This window comes from Leucopleurus acutus, assembly GCF_964270905.1.
Source record: "Leucopleurus acutus genome assembly, chromosome: 14".
Classification (NCBI taxonomy): domain Eukaryota; kingdom Metazoa; phylum Chordata; class Mammalia; order Artiodactyla; family Delphinidae; genus Leucopleurus; species Leucopleurus acutus.
This window is the reverse complement of record NC_139156.1, coordinates 77,364,672-77,389,790: the sequence shown is the minus strand read 5'-3', so window position 1 is coordinate 77,389,790 and position 25,119 is coordinate 77,364,672. Positions and strand designations below refer to the sequence as shown.

Genomic DNA, 25,119 nt, shown 5'->3' with positions numbered 1-25,119 from the left:
AAGTTTTGTTTTCCTTAAACCAATCTCAAGGGGATGGTATAGAGACCAATTTGGATAATGTATACACATTACTTTGCATCACGTCTGACATATTAACAAATTGTTATTACGAGAGCTTTGGAATTTTGGTATGTGTGATGTACATCCAAAGAAATTTGTGTGTGTGACTTTTTTGTTGATATTTACATTTTATTGATGTTTACATTTTCCTATCTCTTATCATTTAACAGATTGTCATGGAAACGTTAAAATTAATGTGTTTTCACATTTCTTTAAAATGTTTTAAATGTCTAGAAAGAATTTAGAATTGCAAATAATTATATGCATGTGTTGAAATATATTAAACTACACCTAAACTCAAACTCGTAGTGGAGTACGTTTATGGACTTAAGTTTAATGGTGAGAGTATTCACTGGGATAAAGAGAGAAAAATGGCCAGGGTGAGGGAGAGGGGATGAATGGGATGAGAGGGAGTAAAAGACGAAGGAATGTGTTTAAATCAAATGTTTATTCAGGTCACTGTTGTTATTTTTATTTCCAGTTATATTGTCTCCTACCAAAAAGTAGCTTTTACTGTTTCTCCAAAGCCTTCCCGTTTACTTTTCTCTTTGAATTGGCTCGAAAAATTGAGTCCAAGAATGCAATGTTAAAATTGGACTCTTTATTTCTTTTAACAGAACTGTTCATTACGAAGGTGGTGCTGTATCTGTTCACGCACGTTCCCTGTGGAGACTAGAGACGCTAAGAGTTGCGTAAGTAGAACTTCTAAATACAGCCTGACGCTCCGGGTACAAAGTACCTCGAGTGCTCTTGTGCTGACAACCAGCAAGCAAATGAAACCCTGAGAAAGTGGAGAGTCTCTCCTCTTTTACCTTCCGCCTTTATTTATCTTTCACTAGCCTACATTCACCAGGTAGTAAGCACCAATTTTATACCATCTGCTTTTGCGCTTAGCCTCATTTGTTTTTATAATATTGTCTTGTCCCAGTCTGTGCATCTCCTGGCAGGAAGAGCTCCCAGAGCAGAGTGATGTAAGGTTTGGAGACAGGACAAGTTGTTTGCAACCCTGTCGCACATTTCAGGTCTGGATTTAACCTTGTAAAGTCACATGTAAAACAGTGGAAACTTGAACCTGAGTGAGATGTGACAGCCATAACTGGCAGTCACTATCTTTACTTACAAATAGCTTGATAGCTGAGTGAGAAATGTGGATTGCAAACAAGTCACTGTGTATTCATTATAGAAACAATGACCTTTTTTTTTTCTGGTGACTTCAAAAAGCTGTCCAGAGATTGACTTTTAGTTCCTTTATGTAAATGCAATACTGATGGTAAAGGTGTCATTTTGAACTATTTTAAATAGAATTTAAATATCAGTTAAATTAAAAATAAAAGGTTGGATGTTTTAGTCCTTTACCTAAAAATCAGTAAGTTTTCAATGTATGTTCCCTGTTATATGACACTTTAAAAAATTATTGATTTAGGGTAACAGACTTCATGGATGGCTGTAGGGAACTATCTTATTATGGAATAGCTGTCTTTGTCAACCTGATATTTTGAGATTAATGCTTATCTAATGATGATTAAAATGGTTCAGTGGTCTTCAGTTTTTTGTCTTTTTGTTTGTTTTGCTTACATATCCCATACAATGATTTCGAAAAACTTTGTATTTCTTTGATCATTGTTAGGCTTGACACAGAAATTTTTTCATTATCAGTTTAAATAGATGCATAGAATATAACTTACAGTGACATAAGTAGTGACATTTTAAGATAAAATGGTTACACCACTCTTATAAAAGTATCCCATTGTCTCTAAGTTCTGCTGTGATTTAATACCCATCTTTGTTTATTTAAAAATACTTGAACATGGTCTCTTTAACAGTGAAAAAATTAGATGTTACTCATCTTTCTCATTGAAATCATATTTCCTTTACTCTCCCATGACAGAATAGTACCCCAATTGGAATTTTTTTATGATTGAAAGACTTTTCTGCTCACTGTGTCATACTCCTATTCAACAAAAAAAATGCATGTAAATTAAATTTATCTTTTATATTTTCTGTGGTTATAAGTTTGTGACTTTAAAAAAGTGCTTCTATATTAACCCCATTAATTCTTAATTAATTGATGATATTAAATTTCTTCTGTATAAAGTCATAGTTGATCAAATGCACTGAAATATTAAAACTTTTGATAAACATTGAACTTAAAAGTAAAATTTTATGGGAAGTGCACCTCTTAATGTGATGGACAAAGAAGAGATGACATAAAGGAAAGGGAAGAAAAGTCATAGCTTTTGTGTGCTTCATAAGTTATTCAGAGAATTTAGGGAAAAGAATTTCAAATATATACATGTATTTTTATAATTTGCCTTGTGTCTTATAAAAATGACAGCTTAATCAGAGAAATGAAATAGTCCAAAAAAGTGAAATTTAGAGAAGTTTTGTTGCCTTTAAAAAACAGACTCCAGATGTGTTTTCACATTTATAGATCTACCTACCCTTCACAATTGTATGCTTAAAGAAATGATTTTTTGTTTTTTTTGAGGAAACCAGGACCTAAATCTGTCTCAATTTATAGGTTTAAAAAAAAAAAGGATGAGAGCTCCTGAAAGCCCCACAAGAGTTCCCTTTTATTGTCAACAATGTTGTTGATGAACTGCAATTACATAAATCCCATTATTCAGCACGTGTTCCTATCCCGTGGTCTTAATTCTGTTCCCCTGCTGTTGACTAATGTTTGAAGTTTGAAAGGGGGAAGTTTGGAGTTTGTTTTAACTTTGAATTTGGTTGACTGATATATAGAAAGGGCCTGGGCCTTCTTCAAATAATGGAGATGAAAGGGGGTACTTTATCACTGTGTGTTTGTAGCTGTGCCTCTCAGAATCCAGATGACAGCAAGGGCGCTTGACAGCCAAGGCAGATGAGGGACTTTTTCAGCCATTTAAAAAATTAAAGAGAGGTGTTTTGATTCTACTCTATGACCCTTGATGTATATCTGCAGTAGGAAAGCAGGAGGTTCATATGTAAGAGATGTAATTATTTAAAAAAATTTTTTTTTAGATTTTGTTGCATCTTTGACCTACTTTGGCCTCACTGTAAATTTACAAATTAGATTGCATTTAATTTGCATGTGTTATTATATGCGATGGCCACATAATTAATTTTTCTTTTTACTTAGGAAGTGATAGTCAAAGATCCTGCTTATGTTTATGACAGAACTTTATTTCCAAAGGTCAATGTTTGTATTATAATTTTGGGGATACCATATGTATTTTTTCCCTCCAATGAGGCCCCAAACTATGTATTTGTTATAATTTATGTAGTCCAGTAATTATATATTTTATATTGCTTACTTACATAACATTTATGTTGTCAAAAGTTTTTCAGTATTATGAACATTTTAACAAGGTAAGTTTTAATTTTGGGAGTCAAATGTAATAGAAAACACATTCCTGTATTGTACCCCAGTACAAAGTTGTCAGAACACTGTAAGTAGGATATATGTTCGTTTCTGTAATGGGCATGATCACTGCAATTATAAATATGCATTTTGTATTTTAAGTAAAATTCCACTTTCTTATGTGTTACGAATTTAAAAAAAATTAACATATCATGACAGGTGACCAAATGCTCCTCATTTCTTTGAGATAATTACAAGTAAATGTAGATAATACATATGGAACGGTTTTCTAATAACATAGGAAGCTGCTTTATATAACTTCTTTACTATAACTGTTTTCAGTTTTTACTGAAAGATTATTTTCTTGCCCTTGATTCTCCTGGGCTTTTCCTCTTTTGGACCTGTGAGCTAACGAAAATGTGTTTAGACTTCACAAAGTTTGGCTGACGATTGGCCAGATTCATTCCATTTCTAACAGTGGCTTGAGAGGAGTGCTTATGTATATGAGCCGTATTAAATAGATTTGAACATGGTATCCAGAATACCGTATAGAAATTCTGGTGAAAAGTATACACTATTACCAGACTAGAAATGCTTTAACATGCTGTTTTCGGTAAATGAACTTTAATTTCATTTTTAAGACAATACCGTGTTATTATCAGGGTTTATTGGTACATGATTATTAATTTAGTAGGAGGACTTTTCCAAAGTAATTGTCTTTATAAACAAATCCATGTAAAAATGAACTTATTACAATATCATTCTACTGTTAATTTTCCAGGCTAATGGTTCAGGTCAAAAATCCAGGTTGGGAAAACAGCATAAAATTGACTTATAGTTCACTAAGATTGGTGAATTCTTTTTAAAGTGTTCTTGATTTGTAGAATATAAAAGTTTAGAATGCTTCTTTATTAAAACTGGTTTATTAATTAATAAAGTCATATTGAAATCCTCCATACCTTTACTTTTTATTTATTTGATTCCTTACGTAGTGGTAAAGCTTCCACTATAATTGTCTTTTAAAAAATTATCCTTGTGTTTCTTTAGTTTCCTTTTCTGTTTGCCATTGACATGTGAAGCTTCATAACATGGTACATTCTTTTTAGAGTATATCTTTCTCATTATAAAATACCCGACAGTGTCCCCTTTATACTTTTTTGCCTTGAATTCTAATTTCTCTACTATCAACTTTACCATCACTATTTTCTTTTGATTTTGTATGCATGGTAAATCCTTTTTATTTTTTAAATTTGATTTTACGTCATTGATAAGAGGCTGTCCTCGTTTTGCACACTAGCATGATAACTGAAAGTCACCATTATCAGAACCTTGTTTCCACTCTGTACTGTAGTAAGGGCAAGGCTCTGATAATGACGGCTTTCAGTTAACACAGTACTGTGCAAAGCAAGGATGGTCTGTATCTTAATTTTTCTTTTCTACCCTATCTGAAAGTCATTATTTTTAAAAGCAGACTTTAATGATCACAGCTTTGCTTTTTATCTTTCTTCTGCAATCTTAGTTTATATTTTCTCTGTGTTGCATTCAATTTTGCTTTCCCGTTTTTCCTCTTGACTCTATTAGAATTTATATTCTTGGTTTGTCTTTCTTGTTCATTGGTTTTTAATGACATAATTGTTCCACATTATTAAAATTTAAAGCATAGGAAGAGGTTTCTTTTTTCAGATAAATACATACTTCAGTTTATATATATGAGTTCCAGTTTATCATAATTAGGCATTGACTCTGATATCACTAGTTTTCAAGTCTGTGCAAATCCAAAAATAACTAGTAAATGCTAAGGTATCATTTAAACTCACAGTGTCTATATCTGTGACTAGCGATTAGAGGTTAACCTGGAACACAAGTTCTTGGTCATCTTTGCATGGAGTGGTGTTTGGTGTGGATGGTATTACATTTAATGTCGGAAGATCTTGAGTTAAACTTTGCTTCTACTTACCGTTAGCTCTATGACATGGAATATTACCTAATCATTCTGAATAACCATTTTCTTATTTGTGATACGAAATTACTAACACCAACATCATAAGGTTTGGGGGATCATTAAAGAAGACGGTGTATGCAGAGCACCTTTGTTCATTGTCTGACACATACATTTTAATTGCTGTTTCTCCTGTCATTGTGTTTGCTATTGGATCAAGTCTTAACTGTTTTCGCTAGGTGGAGTGGAAGCCACATAAGATGGGGCCAGCCTTTCCGACTACGCCATGTCACAACAGGAAAATACTTGAGCCTCATGGAAGACAAAAGCCTTCTACTCATGGACAAAGAAAAAGCTGATGTCAAATCAACAGCCTTTACCTTCCGATCTTCCAAGGTAAGACAGAAATGTATAATATTCGATTTCCTTTAAGTACATCCCTACTGCATTTCCTTTGATGTTAGAAATGCAAAAAGAAATGATGTATGTTTTACATGTATATTCAAATTCCCATTTTCTCTTCGATGCCTTCCCCTTCAGTAAAGCCTATTTCCTAAACCACTAACACCTTCCCAGGTGTTGCACCTGGCTTATAGTTCTTTGGTTATTTACGTGTAGCACATCCATCCAGCCCCTTTTAGTTTTCTTAGGTGTTGACAGTGCAGTAAGCACAGACCTTGTGCTGTTGTCGTATAGCAATGTGATGGGCACACCAGAGCGTTCACACAGATGCTCTTATATGCAGACCTTTCTTCTTACGTTCTTGAATCATTTGTAAGAACAGAACCTCTAAGAGAATACTTAATATCTTTCATGAGAATCCCTCTGAACTAGATGATGAGTAGAATAGAAAAAAAAAAATGCACATCAAAGTCAAGTTGGAATGCTGGTGCTGTAGCACAGCTGGGCCCACGCAGTACCTCATGAAAGATTCGTCGCTCACCAACCCCGCAGCGCGATGGATTGCTAACCATGCCTCAGGAAAACAGTAGATGTCCTGAAGAGTGAAGTATCTCAGGGACAGTTGAAAATCACTTGTTCATTTGACACATTCCAAGCATCGATTATGTGCATTTTTGTGATAATTGTGTATTTCTGTCCTTAATTAAATGAAGAATGTGAAACTTGGGCATCATGATAGGAATGGTATTAACTTACTGGTTAGCTTTTTTTGTCTCAGAGATGCAAAACTTTACACCCCTGTTACAGATAAAGGTAAGTTTGAGCAAGACCAGAAGTAACTCTAAAAAGACAGCAGCCTCAGTTTACATCCCTAGTGCCACGCTCTCAGTTTTCTTGCTTTGGAGGACACAGAATGGTCGAAGATGCTTCTGATTTGATGTATTCTCCCGAGATCTCCTGGAAAGACAGCCAGTGTAGGTCCCCATCCTTTATGGTGAAAACAGACGAAGCTGGTCAACTCCAGTGGATAATCTGAGACAGGATTGGCATCTATAATTTGTTGTAGGGACCTATAGCGGGGCTCTGGAGAGGGTACCTGGGTGGACCTCAGGTGGGCGGTTAGTTGCTCCTTGTGTCTGTAGTTGGAAAGCACAGTTGATCACACTGTGAACAAACTTGACGCTGATGGGCTTCTTCCTCAAGACTTTAACCAGGGTGGTGGGAATTTGCTAGTTTGTCCACTGATGACACCTCAGTCCAGAAAGAAAAAAAAATTCAACCCACCAAAGACGCATCAGTTATCTGATGGTGGAAGCCCTTTTCAAGTAAAAACGATAGCGTAAAATGACATACAGCTTAATGGTAGGAAATCGGAAAAGTGAAAAGAAATGCACGACATCCCAGCAAAATATAATCTACCAAAATAAAATCCCAAAGAAGTAGAAAAAGCTGAACAGCCATATCACAATGAAAGATGTTAGAAAAAATTTCAGTATATGGCATTTAAAAAGGAAAAATACATCTAACAAAAACTGGAGGAGAAAGAGGAAAAATGAAAGGTGCTCTGATTGCTTCCAGTGAAGCAGTGAAAAGTCAAATAATATTTTCTTAAAACTCCAAAATCCAGTAACAAATAAGATATTTATCAGTAAAAAGCCAAACACTAAACAATATTTTTATTGTAGTAGAATTTACTAAAGTAAGGTGGTGGAAGAGAAGGGAGGTTTGTGAAAGAAGGGAAGTGGACATTTATTCACCCAGGAATATTTAAGGGCTGACTTGACCTTGACTCGGAGCTGGGAACATGCTGACAGTGCGTGCCCTCCTAAAGCTTGTTGACAGCACTGGGAAGCAGGGCCCTTTCTTCCCTAATTTCTTGGCCTTTTAAAGATGATAATTGCTACCATGCTCTGTTTCTTGTAAGTCTGCCAATGAGCTGAATATTCTCCGTAACTGATCTCTCTGAGAATCAGGATCCCCATTTTACAGATGGAAAAACTAAAGGCAGGAGAGATGAGCCACTTGTCCATGTCACTTGGCTGAGCACAGAAGAAGATCCAGTGAACATGAGGTTACCTCTGCTCCAAACCACTAGCCAGGGTGGGTTTCAGTAACCAGGCCTGACTTCCAGGCCTGGAGCCCTGGACTGGCTAGTCATTTATTCACCCCCAGGCTGTCAGGGCTGCCCCAGGGGCCTGGAGGTACACCAGGGCCTCATGTAGGGCCTCCCGGGCAGGTGCCTGACAATATTGTCTAACTGTGGTCACCCTAGTTCTTGCTGTTGCTGGAGAAATCTGAATACTGAGTTCATCTTTCTCTTTTCATTATGTCTGTAACAATCATATGCCCATGGTCTCCAAAAATCCTATTTTGCTATAGAAAGATGAATACATGATCTTTCTCTTTTCACTCTTTGACAATCCTAATTCTCCAGGAGGTAAATGGATGCCTCTAGCAAAATGGGCTAGATTATTCCAATGGAAATGTAAGTGCAAAAGAGACAAGTGTGAACATATTTCAAAAATGTCTTTCTTGCATACATGCAGCCACTGATCTAGCAGTCTTCTGTATAAATGTATTTTTAATAAGAGGAGTTTTCTTACAGAAATAAAATTAAACTGTGCACATTATCATTCTTTGTCATGGCAAAAAAATTGGTAGACTCAAATGTTTAACGAATAGACTTGATAGCTAAGTGGTATTAGCTATCAGAATATATTGATCTGGAAAGATACCCATCATAATATTCTTGAGTGAAGAAAAAAAATTGTAATGCAATTTAAAAATCTTATTATTTTTTTACTTAAGAAAAAGATCCGTGTGTGCGTTTATATATGATTATATATTAGATGTGGAAGAATCTACACTAATCTTTTAACTTTGGCTGCTTTAGAAAGATGAGAATGGGTGTGGGGGGTGGGAGAGGGAAGGATTGGGAGTTTGGGATTAGCAGATGCAAACTATTATATAGAGAATGGATAAACAACAAGGTCCTACTGTATAGCACAGGGAACTATATTCAATATCCTGTAATAAACCATAATGGAAAAGAACATGAAAAAGAATGTGTGTGTGTGTGTGTGTGTGTGTGTGTGTGTGTGTATGTATAACTGAATCATTTTGCTATACAGCAGAAATTAACAACATTGTAAATCAACTATACTTCAATAAAATATAAAAAAATAAAATAAAACTAATAAAAAGAAAGATCAAAATGGAAGGTGTATGAGAGTATGAGTGCAAGGGGAAAGCATTTTCTTTAACTTAAAAAAAAAATCTCTGGATTATTTTGCCTATTATTATAGCCATTTTTCCTTTGTAACAAAAAAATCAGTTAAAAAATTCATCCATTGTACTGATATACTTGGACATAAGTTTTGTGCACAGTTTACATTTATTTCTTTAGGGCTAGACCTAGAAACAGAAATACTGACTCAAAAGCTATGAATATTTTCAAAATCTCTGGATAACGGTTCTTGCCCAAAGCAATAGTTTTTGAAACATTTCCCCCCAAATATCTCTGCTTATGTTCTGTCAGTATTAGAGTATAGTTTGCATTTGAAGAATTTTTACTGACCAGCTCCTTCTGTGGTCTCTGCTCAGAGGTTCTGTTTCTGGCTTTTGGTGATTCTGTAATGTCATAGGTTACACTGAAAGTACAGAGACCTAGGATTCCAACATTGCCTTTTTTTAAAAAATAAATGTATTTATTTTTGGCTTCGTTGGGTCTCCGTTGCTGCGTGAAGTCTTTCTCTAGTTGCATCGAGCGGGGGCTACTCTTCGTTGTGGTGCGCGGCCTTCTCATTGCAGTGGCTTCTCTTGTTGCGGAGCATGGGCTCTAGGCACGAGGGCTTCAGTAGCTGTGGAGCACAGGCTCAGTAGTTGTGGTGCACGGGCTTAGTTGCTCCGTGGCATGTGGGATCTTCCCGGACCAGGGCTCGAACCCGTGTCCCCTGCATTGGCAGGAGGGTTCTTAACCACTGCGCCACCAGGGAAGCTCTCCAACATTGCCTTTTAATGAACTGTTTGGTTTCTCTAAAACTAGTCTACATGGACCTCACGTTTATGGAACCACTGTAATACACAGCTTGTTAATAACCCACTGTCAGTTACCACTATGATAATTGTATATAACATGGTTGAGAGTGGTGAAGGTGGAAGTGAAATCCAGGAAAACATTTTATTTTTATTTTTTATTTTCTTTAATTTATTTTATTGAAGTATAGTTGATCCCTTCCCCATCCCCTCCCCCTTGGCAACCACAGGTCTGTTCTCTATGTCTGCAAGTCTGTTTCTGTTTCGTAGATAAGTTCATTTGTGTCAGATTTTAGATTCCATATATAAGTGATATCATATGGTATTTGTCTTTCTCTTTCTGACTTACTTCACTTAGTATGATAATCTCTATGTCCATCCATGTTGCTGCAAATAGCATGTATTCTTTTTTATGGCTGAGTAGTATTCCATTGTATATATGTACCACATCCTCTTTATCCATTCATCTGTTGATGGACATTTAGGTTGTTTCCATGTCTTGACTATTGTGAATATTACTACTGTGAACATAGGGGTGCATGTATTTTTCTGAATTAGAGTTTTTTCTGGATATATGCCCAGGAGTGGGAGTGCTGGATCATGACAACTATATTTTTAGATTTTGGAGGGCATCTTAATTTTAAAATCAAAGAATTTTCATTTTAAAATCACTGACAGAGTAGGTAATAAAGTGTTTCCTATGAAGTCAAGATAGTAACTCTATACTTTCTTTCTAAAATTACTTTTTCATTATATGTAATGTATAGTCATTTTAGAGGATTTTAAAAGGGAATACTGCAAAAATGAGGTAAGGGGAAAATTAAAATCATGTACTATCCATCACTCAGCAACACTGTATTGTGTGTGTATTTCAGTTTTTAACAAATATATACATATTTTGATACTAATAGGGCTAATTATTAAAATTAAAAATTATGAAAAGTACAATTACATAATAAAGCATTGAACTTAGAACTAACTAAACTAGAATAAAAGTGCAGTCCTTAATTATAGATGAAATTGTATGTTTTAAAAATAAAATAGTTTTTATACTGTCAACATTTTGGAGAAGATAGTATAGCTCAACAGTTTCTTTCATCCTTTTGTTAATCATCACATTTGGTCATGGCCCCTGGTCTTTGAAATAAATAATCAGATTTACATAAAGGTGTATTTGATTCTTTTTTTTTTTTCCCTTAGTGCCACTGACAAGTTGAAAATGCTTGCCATATCTTTATGTATCTTTGCTATGCTGTTTCCAGTGAAAATAATGAGTACTTATATTTCTGGAAGGCAAAGACTTGTGTGTGTAAGATATTTCTTCAATTTTGGTATATTTTGAGTATACAATTAATAAATGACTATTGATTGACATAATTACTGTGTTACAGATCAAGTTCTCATTACTGATGAAAAATTTAACTTTTAAAATTGGGATTGACATATTAGTGTATAATATGTATAAAACGGATAACTAATAAGAACCTGCTGTATACAAAAATAAATAAAATAAAATTCAAAAATTCAACCTAAAAAAAGTCAAACTCAAAAAAAAAAAAGAACCCTTACATTTACAGTAGCATTCCCTTACCTATGATTATGTGAGACTGTTTTGAAAATATATTCTTGAAACATACCTTTTTTATTTTTTACAAATCATTAAGATCATTCTTACTTAAAATTATGAGAATGGCTTTAAAAACCTGTTCTACTAGTTAATATAAGGAGCAATTGTTTTGATTGTCATTGGGATATCTTTGCACTAACGTGAACAGTCACTAGCCAATCTCATCTCAAATTCAGGATTTGCAGAATAATCAACAGTTGTTGATGACTGTATATATTCAGAATAAACAGATAAAGTGGAAGACAGTTTATAAGATCACTGATGTTGGTCCTCTTTTTTCCCCTAGCTTTATTGTGATATAATTGACATTTAATAATGTATGAAATTAAGGTGTGCTATGTGATGATTTGATGCACATATATATTGCAAAATGCTTATGCTGGTCTTTTCTTGAAGAAAACATTTTATACCATGAAGAATTCGATTCATGCAGATTTTCTTAGACCTATTCTTCACTTTCTCTACTCCTAGAATTTTTAACCATTACGTTAGTGTGTTGAAATGTCAGTTTTCATCATAAGGTAGGTCTTGCCAATCACCCACGTATTATACTACCCCCAAGATGTCATTTTTTTAAACTTAAAATGCCCTAAAAATATTCGTCTGTGGGTGACTTCCTCCAGTTTTTTCCCTCTCACGCCCCATGAATAGAAACCTTTTGCTGCTGAAATGATGGAATACCAACCTCAAATAAGACTGCCAATGAGATTACAAGGATTATGGAGCACATGGCAAAAATAGAAAGAACAAAATATTTTTAGGACATAGTTTTAGTATGTTGTTTTACTTGAGATTTTTATTCTTGGCTCAAAAAATGTTTAAGATACAAGTTAGGGAGACTAAGAGGTAAAAACTTACAGTTACAAATAAATAAGTCACGGGGATGATATGTGCAGCATGGGGAATATAGCTAATAATATTGTAGTATCTTTGGTGACAGATGGTAGCTAGACATCATGGTGACGGTTTTGTAATGTATAGCAGTATTGAATCACTGTGTTGTATACCTGGAGCTAACATAGTGTTGTAGGCCAATTATACTTCAATTTTTTAGAAAATGGAGATACTGGGAGGAAGTGCATCCAGATGCTAATGATGGGTATCTCTGGGAGGGATGGGCTATGGGGGATCATTAATTTTTACTTTATACTTTTAGGTATCTTTCGTTGTCTGCAGTGAACATGTATTGCTTGTAAAATTAGAAAGCAATGAGTGTCCTTAAAAATGAAAAAAAGAAACCAACAAAAAACAAAAATGAAAAAAAGATGAGGTGTATGGGTCCGAGTTTAACGAGAGGTAGAGCCAGCATGAGATACATACACACGAAGGGATGTGTTACATGGACCCGCTTTCTGAGCTTATGAAGCTGGCTGAGTAAGCCTGGAGTCCATAGTGCAAGTGGCCTGGAAAGGAAGATTGTAAGCAGAATGGAACCCATGGGATGCACTGTTTGTAGTCGCTGAGCTCAGGGAAAGCCTAAACCCTCCTTAAAGACCTCACCTGATTAAGTATGACCCACCCAGGAGAACCTCCCATTTTATTTGCTCAGAGTCAATTGAATGGGGACCTTAATTACATCTCCAAGATCTTCTCACCTTTGCCATATAACATAACCTCATTGCAGGAGTGATGTCCCAACATATTCGTTGGCTCTGCCCACACTCCAGAGGAGGGAAGTTTAGTACAAGATATGAGAGGGCTTCACCTAAGGCTCTGTGACCTTGTTTCACTGCCCCGTGGAAGCCCCTCAAAGACCCTCCATTACTGAATCAGGTCCAGCTGCTCGCTGCTTACAAAATCGATACTCACAAATGCTGATAGAAAGGAAACTTGCCTTTAATCCGAATGCTGACAGTCTGGGGAGATGGTGGACTCAGTGTCCCCCAAAAACTACCTCTGAAGATTCTGCTCAACCATGGAAGCCTTTAAAGGGAAACAGGGAAGTCATCTCAGTGAATCATTGAGATAGGGGGTCAGAGTCGTCGCCATGCCCCACTGCGTGCAGGCGTGTGTGCAGGCTTGTTGATTCCTCGTGGTCTTTCTTGGGATACTGTCTTGTTCACACAGTTTGTTGGCGAGATTACTGACGCGGAAGCTAGGGAAGAGATCTGGTCACCTGTTAATTACTTATTCTTCATTTCTACTTCTTTGATCAATGGAAAGAACCAACGGATTAGGCAAGGTATTGTGTGGTCAGACGATGTGAAAGGGGTGCTAGGGCCGGAGATGAGTAGAGCATGGGGGGTACCTGGTGTAAGGTTAGTGACAAGACAGAGGGGCCCCCTGTAGAGAGCTCTTTCCTGCAAAGAGCTTTTCCCTGGCAAAAGCTGCTGGCACCTTCCAATACAAGAAAAGTTTTAAAGCCCTTCTGGCCACAACCTCACCCACCAGAGTATCTCCTCATGAAGTTTCTGAACACCAGGGCTAAAGCAAGCTGTCTATTTTTTTTTGCAGCTCTGCCCTGGATGGGCTAAGCTTGGCCTGGTCTGTCAGTCCCAGCGATTTCTCTGACCCTGTAGCATTTTTAGACTCATATTTCACAGCGACCAACTATTCTGTGCCAAAATGTGGCCCCATAAAGAAGCAAATAAATAAAAATGTTTTGACCTTTTAACTCTCCTGACTTCAGCCATTATTTGTCTTAAGGAGAACTGGCTATTACCCAAAGAAACACTCCATCATCTAAGGATAAAGGCCTTTGTTTTCTTCCTATCAGCCACTTGACAGAACAATTTGGAGACATTGAAGGAAGATTTCAATGAATGCTAGAAGACCCTTTGAACCACCTTGTCCATATAATAAAAACATAATCCTATGGGACTAGTTTAAATTTCTTCATGAGTCTACTTTATCCAACGAGTATGTATCATTTAACGAAGACAGTTGTTCAGAAGTAGTTTTGACTTAGTCACGAGCCAGTTTGGTGTACCCGATGCCAAAATATCACTTATTATTTTTCAGGCTGATCTGTTTTACTTCTGGACGCATTTTGATACTCGATTGAAAATTAGATTTGCCAAGCATTCGTGAGTAGGATTGTTTGAAGGCTAGGATTGGGAGTAGTTTTGTGTTTTGTTTTGTTTTTTTCTCTGAAGAGTGACTGTGGTTTTGGCAGGCAGTAAACCTTGCTCGAGTGAAACTCTGGTTTCTTTCTCTCTTTGGCAGTAGGCTGTTGCTTGTACTACTTATTCGTGCTCAGTTATTTCGGTTCCTAGCTGCTGCCATTAACTGGGCCTCCCCTGAGCATGCGTAGTATAGTGGTCAGCAATTTTTTTTTAAATTTTATTTATTTTTGGCTGCATTGGATCTTCGTTGCTGCACGCAGGCTTTCTCTAGTTGCGGCGATCGGGGGCTACTCTTCTTTGTAGTGCATGGGCTTCTTGTTGCGGTGGCTTCTCATTGCGGTGGCTTCTTGTTGCGGAGCACGAGCTCTAGGCGCTCAGGCTTCAGTAGTTGCAGCACGCGGGCTCTAGAGTGCACGCTCGGTAGCTGCGGCGCACGGGCTTAGTTACTCCTCAGCGTGTGAAATCTTCCCGGACCAGGGCTCGAACCCGTGTCCTGTGCATTGGCAGACGGATTCTTAACCACTGCGCCACCAGGGAAGTCCCTGGGGCAAATTTTATAAACAGATTTTGTGGCTACTTTTCTTATCCAGGATTTAGCTTATCTAATTTTCTGTCTGCCTGTGAGCCCCAAACTGTGTCCTCTGATACCTCAAGTATCAATAGGGCAGCAGCTTTTTTCTGCCTGAGCTCCAGGCGGATTGGGCGGGCCATGCCCCAAGGCAAAGGCTGCTTTTTACAGATCACTTGGGTACCCTGTCTTTGGAGAGAAGTCTGCTGTTCACTTTCTCTCTGCTTTTGGTCCCTCTTAAGTGCCTTCCAGTAGATTCTGAAAAATATTTTTTCCAAATTTTCTGTTATCTGTGGGAGGGTTAGCCCAACTAAACCACGCCGTCATTTCCCAAAGCCAGAATAACTCAAAAGAAAAATAAATCTAGATGATTTATAAAATAAATCAAAGCGATGCTGAAACTAAAGGCCACTAATTTAGATATAGGGTAGCTAATATAGGGTTTTAGGAAGATCACTATTCGCCTAAGCTGGACACTTTATTTCTAGTAATACAGACTAATTATCTGTTAGAAACTTCTACCTGCTGTCACGTTTTCTTGACTTGGTGGTTGGTCACAGCATCTAGATGATTTTCACCTGAATTTCTCCTAAGCCTGAGCTACAGAAAATGATAGGAAATAAAAGAGGGAAAGAGCATGACTGGCCTTTATTCGTGTTTCTTCAGCAAATAATCACACTTCTTTTGTTCTTCTCTAATGTCATTTTAGCAGCTCTTCCCTGAGTTGAGGATCAGAGTAGTTATGAAAACCTGGTCATCATGAAGTTTCACAATTAAAATTTCTAATCCAGAGAGAGATGTGAACTACTTCAGTAAAAAGCAAACACAGCATACCTTTGCACTTAGTAACTGAGGCTTCTCAGAGCACAGTCCACAAGCCTATAAATAGACTACATACTCATTTCCTGGGATAAAAGACAAACAGAAAGAACGTTACAGGCCCCTTGTTTTATTTTGAGGAGATAATTGCATTGTTCTATATTTTCCCTAGAATTTAATTTTCCTATTTATAGGGTTGGTATAAGTAGATTAGTAGTTTGTCTGGTTTGATAGAATGAAATTGGAATGGTTTGGTGTCTGTTTTATTGCAGATTCTTAGAATAGTGTTTCAAGTTATTTGCTTAATGGTCAAATCAGCTTAACTCATAATTGCATTTACTTTCTTATATGACCTTGACCCTTTTTGCATTAAGAATTGCAACTCATTTCAGTTTTAATTTTCAATTGTTGGCAGAGTGTCCGTAATTATTTTGGACTTGCTAACTATTAGTATGGTGCAATAATACCATGAGAAATAAAAAATCTGTTTTACTTGAATTGTTCCTTTTTGTGTAACAGACATAAAATTTATTCCAACCTAATCTTCAAAAACATTTGTGTAACTGGTACTAACTTCACACGACAGTCAAATAGCCAAAGAAATAGACAAAACTTAGTAAATTTAACAAGGAGAAGAATAAGAAACCACAAAAGGAGGTATTGTAACCAAAAGAACATTAGGTTTTTTTGTGTTTTTTTTGCTGTTATTTTAAGAACTCTACAGAAATTCAAGACGTAATGAGTTCTTAAAGATCAGAATGAAGCATGGAGGGAAAATTGAAGGAAGAAGCATTAAAATAAATAGGGATTTAGGGGCTTCCCTGGTGGCTCAATGGTTAAGAATCCGCCTGCCAATGCAGGGGACACGGGTTCGAGCCCTGGTCTGCGAAGACCCCACAAGCCGCAGAGCAGCTAAGCCCGTGCGCCACAACTACTGAGCCTGCACTCTAGAGCCTGTGAGCCACAACTACTGAGCCCACGTGCCACAACTGCTGAGGCTCGTGCGCCTAGAGCCCGTGCTCTGCAACAAGAGAAGCCACCGCAATGAGAAGCCCGTGCACCGCAAGGAAGAGTAGCCCTTGCTCTCCACAAGTAGAGAAAGCCCACACACAGCAACGAAGACCCAACACAGCCAAAAATAAATAAATAATTTTATAAGAAATAAATAGGGATTTAAAAGAAACATTTAGTTGGTATCAGAGGACTGATTGCTTCTTCATAGCATAGGGAGCTTAGCATGGCAGCCCTTTAGGAGTGAATACCTCTGTGGTCTGAGTTAGAAACTGCAAGTAGTTGAAACTGAATTATAGCCTTGATTAGTTTGCAAGAAATCATCATTATGTCTAACATCCTTATTAAGAAGGAAATCATCATCACCATTATCAATACCATTTTCATGGTCAAAATCATTAGAATTTATTGAAGTGTTTATCTCAGGCACTGTGCTGAGAACTTTGCATTCATTATCTCATGTTTTCCGATACTCTGGGGGAGAGTCTCTTGTTAGCTGTATTTACAGATGAGAAAACGGAGGCTTAAAACGTTTAATTAACTTATCCTAAGGTCACAGACGGAATAAGTGGCAGAGATTGGACTCAAAATTGACTTTTCTGTCCCTCAATCCTATGCTCTTAGTCATCAATCACAAAAATAATAATCTGGAAAGACTATGAAGCCTAAATTACTGATTTTAAGATCTCTGGTTTGGAGTTTGCCATGAAGCAATATAAAATTTTGTGTTATGGCCAAAATAATTTTCTGCCAGTATGAGTAATTCAGGAATATGTTATTTATCTCTGCAATCTCCTACTTCAGTTTCCAGTAGAGGTTGAACTGCTAGCATGGAACATTTGACCATTATTATTTCAGAGGATGGCAGAGAGTTGCATTTTTCAAAGAACATTATTTACAACAAGGCAAAGTCTTTTCGATATAAACTAGTGTTTTTAAAACCTTATCTTTTTTCTCTCTCTCTCTTAGGAAAAATTGGATGTAGGGGTGAGAAAAGAGGTTGATGGCATGGGAACCTCTGAAATAAAATATGGAGACTCAGTATGCTATATACAGCATATCAATACGGGCTTGTGGCTAACTTACCAGTCTGTGGATGTGAAATCTGTGAGAATGGGATCCATACAACGTAAGGTAAGAGTATTTCAAAACAGTATTTATGGCAGTCGTTATTAATGAACGAAAAACACAAATGCACGACAAAAAGAAGCAGCTAACCCTGTCTGCCACCCGCTAATGTTTGTAATTTACATGCTAGAGGACCAGTCCCACCCTAATAAACTCTCTGGTTTTTGTAAGTGAACAGCGCCGGCTGTTATATCACTGATTTAAATACTAGGTGAAGAAATACGCTACTCTTCTGGATCCTAGCTTGGTCTGCCTAATTCACTGTGTCCTCTGTGATGCTGCTGGGATTGTGTGTACAGTATCTTTTTTACAATGCTCAATAATGCTCATGCGTAGAAATGTTTAGTGTTTGTGAGTTTTGTTTCTTTTATTCCCCAAACTCATTTGCAGACGTGCTCATACACTCACCTCTGAGTCCTTCACTGACATCCCATCGCTTACAAGACGACAGTTACGCCTTTTGATAGTATGTGACGCCCTTCCTGACCTGCCTCCCATCTGTCTCTGCCCCATTCTCCTATTCTTTGTCCAGTCTCTAGGTGTCTTCAGGTTCCCCAGCACACCAGCCACTTACAGCACATTCCTTCCAATGCCTCAAAGAAACGTGGCTTTTCCACGTCTGCGCCTTTGCACACACCATCTCCTCTGTTTGAAATGCCCTTTTAAATTTCTTTCTTTCCTCCACCCAGTTCCTATCTGTCCTCCAGGGGTTAAGTTTAAAGATGATCTTAGATGTTCTTCCTATCTAAGTTCATCTAGTACACCCTCCTTTGCGTTCTCATAATATTTGTATATTATTAAATTTTATATACACTCTCTGTGCTATTTTATTTACTAGGCTACATCTCTCTCTCTCTCTAATTTGTGAGCTTCTTTATGGCAAGTACATAGCATTGATACTAGATTGTTCACATTTCATGTTTTTACACCGCCATGTAACAGTACACAGAATCAGATAATGGGATAACTGTTATTTCTGTAATAGACCTTGGAAGGGAAGTAGTGGGGAAGAAATGTTTATTTTCAGTAGATTTCCTAATCGTAACATATACACATTCCAGTATGGATTGTTCAAGGTTATTGCTATCTTTTTAGAGTGACCAGTGCTGATATTAGTGGAGTGGGAAGCTAATCCTGCTTTGATGGAGTTGGGCTTAAGTGCATCCCTGTACCACCTTCCTCAGAGCTTCGGATGGAGAGCCTGGGACAACTCTCCCGCAGACCCGTATAATCGTTATAATATGATTGCTTGTCTTTGGGGTCTTTGATCTCGGCTCATAAATTTAAATGTGTTTGTATTCAGTATTTGTATAGCGTTCATTCTGTCCCACGACTGAGCCTCGCTGTTTTTAACTTTTTATCATGGAAATTCAAATATATGCAAAAAGGGTACAATGGACCCTGTGTATCCATCCATCGGTCACCTTCAACATTTTCAGTGCTCTCCACTCATTTCATTTATCTCTCACCCTGTTGTCATTATTATTACTCCACTCTCTTATTCCTTAACCATGGATTAAAGTCAGAGTGGGACTTAACATTCTGCATCATAGGCTAACAAAGAGCTTGCTTTATAGAAGAATTTGACAGGGGTGTTGAGAAGCTAACCAGTCTTATTTCCATTAGTAAAGTAACATGTGAAACAGACTTTATAGGCCATAGAAGAGATAATCTAACACAACCTCTACTGTAAATGTATTACTACTTCTAGAACCATCTGTTATATTAAATCTTTATCGAGAGACCTCAGTGTGGTCATGACAGGTGAGGACTTCTCAGTCTAGGTCTCCTAATTTTTATACACTTCCCAGTTAGCTAGTATCTTCAAATCATTTTATTTTTCGAGAAAAGCATGTTGGTGGTATATCCGCCAAATCGTTACATATTTGAAACTGACTTTCTGTTGTTGTTTCATATGAGTAAAACCTTGGTTAGCTAAAAAAAAAGTCTGAATCACTTTTCATAGGTTTTATGTATCCCACTTAGTGTGGGTATTCATGTTTTGCTGCAGAAATATAAATTCATTGATTATGCAGTGATGTACGTACCATACTGGGTGTTCCACATGTACAGTTTATACATTGTATTACATTAAAAAAAAAACCCTGAAAACTCTGAATTATGAAATGCATCTGTCACCTAGGATTTTCTAAAATTTATTTTATTGAAGTATAGTTGATTTACAATTTTGTGTTTGTTTCTGGTGTACAGCAAAGTGATTCAGTTATACATATACATACATTTTTCTTTAAGGTTATTGAATATAGTTCCCTGTGCTATACAGTAGGACCTTGTTGTTTATCCATTCTCTGTATAGTAGTTTGCATCTGCTAACCCCAAACTCCCAATCAATCCCTTCCCCACCCCCTCTCCCCCTTGGCAACCACAAGTCTGTTCTCTATGTCTGTGTCACCAAGGATTTTTAATCAGCACACGTAGGTCTTTTAAAACTGACAGGAGAATTGTGCAGCGTATCTTTGGCCTCCTTTTCTTACAGTTGTAATTTCTTTCTCAGGAGCACAGCTAGTTTCTCTCCTCCAGGTCAGCTGTCTTCCCCTTTGGCATTCCTGTCGTTCTTACACAATCTCTGCATTTTGCTTCTCAAATGTGTCCCCCAAATCACTCACTTTGTTTTCTTTGATGCGGTTCTGTTCCTTAATGTCTTTCCATGTCTTTGAAATTTTAGTTTTCTTGTCTTTTTCGTTATCTCACCCAGGTCACTTTTTATCTCAGCTTGCTGTCTTTTCATCTATTCTGGTTGTTCATCCCAGTATGACTTCTTATTGCGAATTTTCACAGAAGTTATGCCTTCTTGCATCCTGTGGACAATTGAAATAGTTTATATATATTTAAATAATATCCTGCTATTTCTATTTTATCTGACTTTTTAAAAAATTAGCAATGATTGCTAAATTTTATCCGTTGAAGAGAGAAAAAATCATGTTTTAGTGTCTTTTACTTTGTTGATAAATAGGTTAATAGACATGATATTGAAGAATCCTTACATTCATAGACTAAACCCAGTTTGACCTAGTTTATTATTCTTTTGAAATCTTATTAGGTTCTATTTATGTTTCATTTAGAATTTATCTAGAATTATCATATATATTCACTTTATATATGAAATTTATATATTAATTTTTCTTTGTTTATGGGTACTGAAATTTGAATTTCATACAGTTTTCAGGTTTCATGAAATATTCTTTTCTTGGTCTTTTTTCAGCCATTAAAATTGTAGACCATCCATAGCTCACAGGCTATATAAAAAAAGGCAGCGGTCGTAGTTCACTGACTAGTCTACCATGAAGGGTATCGTTTCTTTGAAAGTTCATTAGAGCTCACTTGTAAAACTGTCTAGTCCTATAATCTTTTAAAAATTGGATCTTAAATTTCCTTTCCAATCTCTGTTTAATAAATTGGTATCCTCAAATTTTCTACTTTGTTGGGCGGATTCCTTTTGATGATTTTTAGCTTGCTGGGAAGCCATCCTTGTCCTCTGGAGTAGTCAGTTTTGTTCTTAAATTAAAAAAAAAATTTTGGCCATTAAGTTCCATATAGCATTGTCTTATTATCATTTTATAATTTTAATGTCTTCTATTGTATCTTACATTCTTTTCTCTGTGTTTTTTTCTTTCCTTCCATTTTATCCTTAGCCTGGTTTGTGAGAGGTTTAACTATTTTATCTTCTCAAAAAATAAACATTTCGTGTTTATTCATCCTTTTCTCGTATTTTATTTGATTTCTGGTTCATTAAATTCTCTTTTTATCTTCATTAATTCCCCTTTTCTATTCAATTTGTTTTTCATTTTTAGAGTCTTAAAATGAGTAATACGTTCCTTCACTTTAGTCATTTTTTTCTTTGTCAGTGAAGGCATTTAAGGCTACAAAATTGACTTTGAACACAGACGTATATGTCTCATTGATTTTGGTATTAGGAGTTCCTCTTTACATTGCTTTCTAGGTAGTTTATGATTTTAGTTCTAGTTGCTAATTTTAGTTCAGTATACCTGATTAAATGTCCTAGAAACATCTTGCTGTTAGTGTTGAGTGAAGGAAGTTAGGCACAAATGGTTCCATTTACATATAGTACACAAGTGACCTTTGCTGTTGAAAGTCATGAAGGTGGGGAACATTGTGGTGGATGGGGCAGGAAGGGAGCTCCAGGGCAGGTTTTAAGGTGCCATATCATTCTCTTTCTTGATCTGGGTGTTAGTTACGTGGTTTGTTCACTTTGTGAAATTGATTCCGCTGTTCACTTAATATTTTGCACTTATCTCTTCATGTTGTTCTTTCTTAGAATGTTCAAAAACATAAAGCTAACACATTTTTTTTTAAAAGAATAAAATAAAAACACTTTTTTTTTTAAAGAACTGAGGTGCCTTAGAAGCATTGCTCAGTACTTATTAATGAACCCAGCTATGTTCAGAACTACCGAATAACTGGTATCCCATGTAATGTTTTCCTTTGCTTTGTTCAGAGTTTGCTTAGACTGTGGATGAATCATTGAACATAGATATGTGAAAACATTCTAGTGATTGTTTTTCAAATCAATATATTTATTGATTGGTTCTTTAAAACAACAACTGATTCATCTTTAAAACAATAGCTGAATAAATATATTGAATGACTAATTGTACAGGGACCCGTGCATATTATTTTACCTGAACCTGACAGCTTACAGTTCCCTTCACCTGTCTTTTGACCCTGTTTACTGTCATGGCTCACCTTGTTGAGTTGCCTGCTTCTTAACACCCATTTGAAAAGGAGATATTGGCAGTAATTGTGTTATTTCTGCTTTCGTGCAGGCTATTATGCATCATGAAGGTCACATGGATGACGGCCTGAATTTGTCCAGATCTCAGCATGAAGAATCACGGACGGCACGTGTCATCCGGAGCACGGTCTTCCTTTTCAATAGATTTATTAGGTACATTGTCCTTTGTTGTGGTGGTGGTTTAATATTTTATTTTAATTTTCTTACCAGATTTACAAGTAAACAATTCTAAAATATACTATGGTGGTAAATCTCATACAATTTGGCAGTTCTGCAGAGCCCGTTAGAAAATGCTAGTTAGATGATTTTATGTCTTTCTTTGAAATGAATTTTTTAAAAAAGACTGTGGTTTTAAAAATTATATGTGTAACTTATAATTGATAACTGTATGTCAGAATTATTCTATAACATATCCCTATGCTAGCCCTTTCACACTGGAGGTAGTACAGCCTACCTACTTCGTGAGTTTTGAACTCAAAAAAATGATTCTTGCAATAAGTAACCTATCCCACCCTAATAATGGAAACAATTGTGTATCTACAAAACTAAATCAAACTTGTGTCCAATGTGTTCTCTGGGAACGTTATACCAATATATACTCTGGTTGGTGGTGGGTATTACGTATCTCTTTAAGCTTACCAATTTGATGGGAAAAAGTGATGTATATATGTATTTATTTATAGTAGGTACATATTTACTTATAATTATTTTAAAAATTTGCATTTATGTGAGAGTTGTGAAAAATGGGTGTTGACCAATTTTCTTCATTTATTTTTTTCTTTGTGATTTACCCTATTATTTGATAATATTTCTGTTAGGCTGTTATGAGCTTTTGTTAATGTTAGCGATACTAATTTCCTATACTCATATATAAATTGCAAATATTTTCTCAACTTACTGGTTTGGAAAGATTTTAAAGTGTTTTTTCATCATAGTTTACTCTATAAATCAGCATATGAAAGACCTTTGCCACCCAAGATTATGTAAATATTCACTTAATTATTCTCTGCTTCTTTTATAAACCATCCCACTGTGTGTGTGTGCATTTGTGTGCATACTTTCATGAAATCAAAGAATGTGCACAGCATTCGGCTTCATCATATCCTTAGTATTCATCTCACCTCTCTGCTTCATCTAAACCCTTTTAGAGGGAGTAAGGCTTAGAGATGGGGTAAGCATCAGATTCTTACCATTTTTTATGGTACTTCTTGTAATAAATAAATTTTTGACTTTGAAATTATAACTTATTTTAGGATCAGTTCAACTTAGATTTTTTTTCCATCTTGTTCTTTCCATGGTTCTTTCTGACTACAGCCTAATCAGTTCTATAAGGATTGAGGAAAATAATCATAAATCTTTAAAATAGTCTGTTTTCTGTGTAATTATATGCATCAGTACTGACTTCTTCAACTACAAAAAGACAAATTTTTCTTACGTTGTGACTTGTGTGGTATTTTCAGAGGCACTATGGAGATTCCATTTGGCAAGCAAGAGCTAAATTAATACTAGAGAAAAAACTGATTATTTGTTTTAAAATATATTTTGTCAGAAAGATACTATATCCGTGTTTAGACTTAATGTAGTGACGGCATGTCTTAAATGGCATTTTGTATGTTGGTCGAGATACGATAATTCATCATGGACGTGGTTTGCGTTTGCACATTTGTTCTTTGCTCAAGACCAATCATATTTATTTTTAAAAAAGTAATGTCTGTGATTTGGAAGCTTAATTTTAGAATCTAACACTTGCTTAATTGATTAGATAGAGAACCAAACATGAGAAATTTGGATTCTGTGGTAAAAGTACTTACTGAATTATATATTTGCTGCTTCATATTGAAATTCAGTTTTTATTTGAATGAAATTCATTTATGATACTTATCTTGATAAAACAGGTTAGTTATATAACCTATATTTAGCTATAGTTAGCTCTCCGTATCCAAGGAGTTTGCATCTGTGGATTCAACCAACCATGGATCAAAAATACTAGGAAAGAAATTCCAGAATGTTTCAAAAAGCAACACTTGAGTTTGAACCATGATGACAACTATTTACATAGCATTTACATTGTATTTACAACTATTTACATAGTATTTACATTGTATTATGTAGGTTAGCGAGAGATGATATAAAGTATACAGGAGAGTATGTGTAGGTTATATGTAAATACTACACCATTTTATATAAAGGACTCGAGCATCCACAGATTTGGATATCTGAGAGAGGTCCTGGAACCAACCCCCAGTAGATACTGAGGGAGGGATGATCATTTAAAAAGATGATCTGATTCCCATTCTGATCTTTAATCTTTTTTTCTGTTTGCCTTGGGTTTAAATTTACTCTTCTTT

At 36.1% G+C, this 25,119-nt stretch overlaps 1 protein-coding gene across 2 annotated transcripts in view; it reads left to right on the top strand.

Annotated features, from left to right (window-relative positions):
• The window catches only part of RYR2 (ryanodine receptor 2), a gene marked incomplete at both ends in the record, with an annotated part of 711,173 nt that overhangs the window by 334,193 nt on the left and 351,861 nt on the right, over positions 1–25,119 (top strand). For both annotated transcript variants that reach the window (XM_082854592.1, XM_082854593.1), the window contains 4 exons: positions 678–752; positions 5,582–5,738; positions 17,839–18,003; positions 22,803–22,924. In XM_082854592.1, coding sequence (XP_082710718.1) covers positions 678–752; positions 5,582–5,738; positions 17,839–18,003; positions 22,803–22,924 — 519 coding nt within the window. The remainder of the gene's footprint in view (positions 1–677; positions 753–5,581; positions 5,739–17,838; positions 18,004–22,802; positions 22,925–25,119) is intronic.